The 6,747-nt window shown below is 47.0% G+C and overlaps 1 protein-coding gene across 1 annotated transcript; it reads left to right on the plus strand.

The window, feature by feature from the left end:
* Positions 1–1,105: 1,105 nt before the first annotated feature.
* On the plus strand, positions 1,106–2,620 carry LOC119053071 (calcitonin gene-related peptide 1-like). Its single transcript, XM_037150513.2, has 4 exons — positions 1,106–1,191; positions 1,591–1,719; positions 1,931–2,115; positions 2,531–2,620. Exons 1-3 carry the CDS (start codon positions 1,106–1,108, stop codon positions 2,088–2,090), a joined length of 375 nt encoding a protein of 124 aa, XP_037006408.2. The 3' UTR covers positions 2,091–2,115; positions 2,531–2,620.
* The last annotated feature ends 4,127 nt before the right edge of the window (positions 2,621–6,747 follow it).

Here is a 6,747-nt window from a genome sequence, read left to right on the forward strand (position 1 = left end):
CGCCTGACACGAACGCCACCACGGCCGCTGCCTCTACCTGCTGCAGGTGAGCCCCGAGACTTCGGCTTAGCTGTGTGATTCTCTTTATCTCTTCTCTTCCCTTCCCTCTCTCTCCACTGCTCTATCTCTTGGTCGATCTCCTTGCCTGTCTCGAAGTCTCTCTCCACTTCTGTCTGTTAGTCCTCTATTCATCCCATACTCCTACCCGGGCTAACGCTGGACAATCTCCGTCCGGGGACTTTCTGCTCCACTCTTCCCGCGCAGAGTCGGACTTCAGGCTCACTGCCTTGAGCTGCACGCCTGCTTAGACCGATCTCTGATGCTGGAGTTCCCAGGTACCGTGCGCAAAGCAGGATGCAGGAGTAACTTTCAGCAGATTGCGCGCTCACGGGTCTGGTCTCCCGCCTGTCCGTCCCAGGGAACTCGGTTCGGAACCCGGGTCAGCGCTAGTGGGGGGCAAATAGACTCAACAACCGAGGGCAGACAGCCGTTAAAATCCCAGTTGCGGGTTGTGGGCGCGTTTTTCCCAGTTTAAGTCCTCACAATTTAACACTCTGCTAAGCTTGCTTCTTGGAGGGGACACTTTGCCCAAGTGCGGGGCGGCTAGCAGTAGAATGTGGTCTTGAGTTTCTCAGAGGTTCCAACTGCCGACATTCTTTCTCTACCTACCTCCACGTACACCCCTAGGTGTGAGCAAAAGCGCCGCACAGGGAATACAGCTCTAGGTTGGGTTACAAGAGCAGCTGGGGCCACAGGGTGTTCAGAGACCACCCTCGGGTCTTGGCCAACAGGTGCAGGTGAGAATGGGTGGGGTGGTGTTGCAGGGAGGGCGCTGTGGCCTGAGACGTCGTCACCTGGCTGTCCTCCTAGAATGGTTCCTCCAGCTTCCCTAAACCGGGCGTGCTGCAGGCTCACCGGATCTTCCAGCAAGTCCACTTCACTGATATGGAAACAATGGTGAAATGACCAGCCTGAAGCCCCAGACGAGGGCCACTGACCAGGGAGTTAGTTAGCTGCAGAAGCAGGACCAATCCAGGTTTGTGGGCTCATGAAACTTTGACCTGGTGCAGATGTTGATCTGATTGTTCTCTTGCAGAGTGGCATCATGGCTTTCTTCAAGTTCTCCCTCTTCCTGGCTCTTGGCATCTTTGTCCTGTACCAGGTGGGCAAGCTCCAGGCAGCACCATCCAAGTAAGATGCCCTGAAAGTAACACACTCCCTTCCCACTGCCCCTGGGGTTAAACAGTTCTGTGGTCTGAATTGTAGTGTGTTGAATGTTTAGCATTCACCGTGGCCGGGGTTGGGAGGGATGGGCGGGGGAAGGAAAAAGGAGTTTCTTTTTTTCTGATATAAATAGGTGTGAGCACAAATTGACAAACTGTAGTGATATGGTATTCTCCACTGTAAATTTTACAAAGCTCATTTAGTGTCATAGAGTCTTTTTTGTTGGCTTTTATCAAAATTTTCTATATTTTTTTAGCCCATTTTTCTAATTCAACCATGATCTCAGAAATGAATTGCCCAGATGCTTATCCTGGGGAGGGGACAGGAAAGACTCAGAACTTGTATTGAGTTTGCTACCTTCTTTAGGTCCTCTGTGGAGAACAGTCTACCCCCTGCTTCACTCAATGAGGAGGAAGGAGACCTCCTTCTGGCTCTCCTGATGAGGGAGTTCATGAAAATGGCCAATGAGAAGGAGCACCTGGCAGAGGACTCCAGGTAAGGCTTCACACCTGCCCAGCACAGGATATGGAGGATGGTCCTTGTAGAGATTATCTGCTGTGCTAATTGTGTTCAATAGGAGCAACACTGAAGGTTCATTGGCACCTTTCAGAACAGTAATTTTACAATGATTGTCCCACAGGGCAGGCTCTGCCCAGTACAACCTCTTCCTGACAGGTCTTCTCTTTTTCTCCATTGTGTAAATCAGCATCACTGCCCAAAAGAGAGCCTGCAACACTGGCACCTGCCTGACCCAAAAGCTGGCAGGCTTGCTGAGCAGATCCGGAAGTGTGGCAAACACCAAAATGCTGCCCCCTGACATGGTTGCCAACAACCCTGGCCGGAAAGGCAGGGAGCTGGATGCTTAAGCACCTGACAGACCCTAGGAAGAAGGTGACTTTCTTTGTATTGTTGGGTGGGTGGGTAAAAAATCCACATGGGAGGGTGTTGGGAGAAGGACAAGAGTCCCAATAGACCTTGTTTACTTAAAACACTGTTTCCTGCAGTTATAATTGTGATTAGTATTTGAGTTTGAAATGCAGTGACCCTATGCTTTTGGACTACACACTGCAGCGTTATGTACATCTGAATGCACAGCATACGCTCGGGGTCAAGAACTGCATCTGCCTGCCACTTCTGATATGACGTTGGGCCAAACACTCTCTCTGAGCCTCAGTTTCCCCATCTGTAAATTGAGAGCAATGATAGCAGCCACCTGCTACTATTATCATAGAGAAAAATAAGATAATGGGTGTCAATAGCTTCACAATTAATAATTAAATTCTAGCTGTTGTTCTCTTTCTCCTAGATCATCCCAAAGCTGAACCCCACTTCTTTAAATTGGCTTGGAGGAATGCATGGAAAACACACCCTTCTGCATGCTACTTGACATTAAAACACCCGGTCCTACCTAAAATAAAATAAATATAACTGCATATTACCTGGTGTGCATCTCTTCGTATCTTATTCTATATTCAATACATATGACGGCAAATCTCACTGGCTTACCTGGTAGCAAACCGGGGCTGGGCCCAGGCAGCCAACCTGGTGAAGGTGGCAGTTCTGCCCAGCCTTCAGGGGACATGAAATTGCCACCTCCTGGGTGTCTGGGGACACATAGTAATGCTGGGCCTCAACAGAAATCTTTCTTTAAAGAAAGCTTGTCTTTTGAGAACCTCACCAAGAAAAAAAAAGTAATTTTATACATTTAGAAGTAATTTGATACACCTGCAGTTTGTGCTGTTTTCCCCAGATCTCAGGGACCTGTGAACACTTAGTTGACCAGGTTGACTCAAAAGAGGCAAAGGCAACATGCTTGGGATGGGTCCTCAAAATCCTAGACCCTCTGTTTTCAGTAAAATATCCCTTGTAGGGCCCAAAAGGTGTGGCTCAGTTGGTTGGGCATCATCCCACACAGTGAAAGGTCCCTGGTTTGATTGCCCTTTGGGGCATGCGTGAGAGGCAATTATTCAATATTGCTCTCTTGCATCGATGTTTCTCTCTTGTTCTTTCTCTGTCCCTTCCCATCTCTCTATAAATAAATAAATAAATTAAATTAAAATAAATAAAAATTTAAATATTCCTTGTTGGAATTAGAACCCTTTGCATTTCAAAGAGACAATTCACATTTATTTTCAGACAGTGCCCTGGTCCACAGCTTCAAAGGACATCTGTTCCCTACTCCTTAATTCAGGTTACCCAGCCCTGCCTTTCCTCCCCATGAGCACCTCCCCCTGCAAACACCCCATAGCCAGCAAAGCCCTTTAGCCACACTAGCTTGGAGTTTGATTAGGAATCACAGACTGGCAGACCTAGAAAGGCCACCAGAGGCCATCCAACCCGGCTTTTTCCTTCTCTGACATGCAGAGAGGTGCACTGCTTCAGTTCCTGTGGTGAGTCTAACATACATCCATACATTTAACAAATACTAATCAAGGACCTGCTACATTCTCGACGCAATTCGAGCCACCAGGAATAGAGCAATCAACAGAAGAGACAAACCCTTACATTCACGGAGCTCCATTCTAAAGTGGGGGAGACCGAGGTGACGCATGCTGTGAAATCAGACACTCCGCATTGGAAGGAATCTGGGATGTCACAGGGTAGAATGCCTTGTCCAAGGCAGAGATCAGCATCCCGGCATTGACACCCTTGGCACCTGCTAGGACTACTGGTGACAAGCTGCTGACTGTGACTCTTGGGAGACTGGGAAGCCAGTTTCACTCATAGACGGTCAATTAACTGGGATTATTTAGTTACAGAAATCAGCCACTTTCATCCATTGACTCTATTATTTCCTCAGGAGCATATAGAATTGTGACCCTTGCTCCTGTTTGGTCTGTCATCCACACTATAGCCCAGCCTTTGGCTACAAGGTCCAAGCTGACCTGCCCTTCCTCTCCTCTCACCACCTGCCTGGCCTCATCCTCTACGTCTCCCTCACACATTGGCCTTCTTACTATCCCTCATCGCCTATCCCCCAGCACCAACCCCTCGGCTTTGCCCCTCCAGGTGTTAGCACTCACTGGTTCCGGACTCTGTGCAGAATGCTCCTACCCTTGGCCCTGTCTCCTCCAGATCTCTACTGAAATGTCACACATGCTGGCCCTCCTCTGTGAAATGGAACCCCACCCTGCTAACACATTCTCACCCTCCCCTCCTTGCTTTGTTTTCTCTTTACCTCGTACTACCTTCTATCATATATATATTTCTAATTATTCACCTTATCGCTCATACCCCATTCTGTAAACTGTATAAGCTCCACATGGACATGCATATGGCTATTTTGTTCATTGCTGAATCCCCTACACACAGAGCAGGATGCCTGGCAAGAGGTAGCACTCGAGAAATATTTACTGAATGAGTGGAATTCAGTCCTTTTTAATGTTTTTGGTCAACTTTCGGGATCCCTCTTGGTCTGATTTTCTTCAGGTTAAACTGTCCGAGGGCCTGCATCGTCTGCATTTACATGACCTAGAGAGTGATCCCTCAAATGCCTGAAAACTTCTGACATGGCTGCTAGTTATTAATGAGTCTGTTTCTTGATCAAGGCCTCCTCAAGGACTATTCCTTCACTTTGACCAATCTTCTTACCCTCCATTTCTCCTCCCCTGGATCGATATGACCAGCTTTCCTTATTCCCATGCTGTAAACACAGCAGACTGGTAGGGTGCTCTCTAGGAGTGATACCTATGACTAGGCAGGTAAGTTCAAATCAGGAAGGGAGGAAGCAGAAAGACCATTTTAGTCTGGCACCCAAGGAAGCTTCTCCAGTAATTAATAGAGTTCATATTGTATTGATGTCCCACTAGACGTCTGGGTAGTTCCTGACTCAAAGCTCAAGAGAGTGTGATTAATTTGAACCCTCAAAACCAAAGTAGGGTGCAGTGCCTCAGAACCCTAAGAACAGATGAAGATCATATTAAGGCATTGAAAGACAACATGGAGAGGCAAAACTTTTGGTGTAGTTGTAGACCAGTCTTTATTCTTCACTACCTACACGGGTCATTAGAGCAAAAGAATGTCTTTTAAGGTCAGTTAAAGCCAAAGACTCAGAGCTTGAGAATATATGCTGTGACTGATTGAATAATTGCTCCCAATTCTTCAATATGCCATGGCAATATTTTACATGCATATCCTTGCCATAGCTGCATGGTGGTGAAATTGACATCCCTGCTCCTCTGTTTATGGGGTTTGCCAGGTGACTGGATTTGGCCCATGAGATATTGGTAGATGAGGTACCAGACGAGGCTTGAAATGTGCTTATGTGGTTGGGTTTTGTGTTCTTGTAATTCTTTCATTGCCCTGAAAAGAGCATGCCTTAGGTATCTGTTGATATGTTAGCCTGGGCCCCAAAATGAGACCTGTGGAATAAACCTGACCTTAGTCTGAATGCACTTGCAACCAACACCAGCTGGAGGTCATCCTCATCCTTACCACACACATGTGAGCAAAAAAAATAAATATTTGTGTTTGAGATTTTGAGGTTGTTTCTACGTATCATTGTTGTGGCAATAGCTAAGTGATACATATGAATTTGGAATATTATAAAGTGAATGTGACTTCCCCAAATTTATATATTGAAGCATTAACTCCTGATCTGATTATGTTTGGAAATAGGACCCTTAAGGTGGGGTAAGTAAGGTTAAGTGAGGCTATAAGGGAGGGGCCCTAATCTGATAGGACTGGTGTCCTAATAAAAAGAGGAAGAAGAGAGTGTTACTTCTGGAGAAGATGGGGCATAGGTAGCTACACTATGCCTCCTTGCACAACCAAAAGGACAACAACAGATTTAAAAACAAAAAACAACCAGAACTGCCAGAAAATAGAACTGTATGGAAGTCTGACAACCAAGGAATTAAAGAAGAAACATTTACCCAGGCTGGTTGGAGGGGTGGAGATGGGCAGCCGAGGTGGAGAGGACTTGTGGCAAGGTGGTGGCTGGAGGACTGGGGCAGGCAAGGTGGCAGTTGGTGGACCAGTGGCCCCACATTTGTGTGTAAATAAACTGGAAGGAACAACTGTGGAGCGAGACAGACCATGCAACCCAGCGTTCCAGCACAGGGAAATAAAGCCTCAAAACTTCTGACTGAAAAAACCTGTGGGGGTTGAGGCAGCAGGAGAAACTCCCAGCCTTACAGAAGAGTTCTTTGGAGAGACCCACAGGGTTCTAGAAAGTACACAAACCTACCCATCCAGGAAACAGCACTAGAGAGCCCAATTTGCTCATGGGTAGCAGAGGAAGTGACTGAAAGCTGGCCCAGAGCCTCGCAAGCAGCATTGTTCCCTCTTGGACCCCTCCTCCACACACAGCACCACAATTGCAGTGACGTGGGTTGCCTCACCCTGGAGAATGCCTAAGGCTCTGCCCCTTACTACATAACAGGTGCACCGAGACAAAAAATGACCCAAATGAGAGAACAAATCAAAGCTCCAGAAAAAATACAACTGAGTGATGAAGACATAGCCAACCTAACAGATATAGAGTTCAACACACTGGTAATCAGGATGCTCACAGAAATGCTT

The sequence above is a fragment of the Artibeus jamaicensis genome, unplaced genomic scaffold (genome assembly GCF_021234435.1).
Source record: "Artibeus jamaicensis isolate MK-2021 breed Jamaican fruit bat unplaced genomic scaffold, CSHL_Jam_final contig_797, whole genome shotgun sequence".
Classification (NCBI taxonomy): Eukaryota; Metazoa; Chordata; class Mammalia; order Chiroptera; family Phyllostomidae; genus Artibeus; species Artibeus jamaicensis.

Excerpts from the sequence above, each read along its gene's own strand:
- LOC119053071 (XM_037150513.2), top strand. The coding sequence starts at position 1,106 with ATGGCTTTCTTCAAGTTCTCCCTCTTCCTGGCTCTTGGCATCTTTGTC. Across the intron at positions 1,192-1,590 it reads CTCCAGGCAGCACCATCCAA|GTCCTCTGTGGAGAACAGTC; the intron begins GTAAGATGCCCT and ends TACCTTCTTTAG. Across the intron at positions 1,720-1,930 it reads CACCTGGCAGAGGACTCCAG|CATCACTGCCCAAAAGAGAG; the intron begins GTAAGGCTTCAC and ends TGTGTAAATCAG.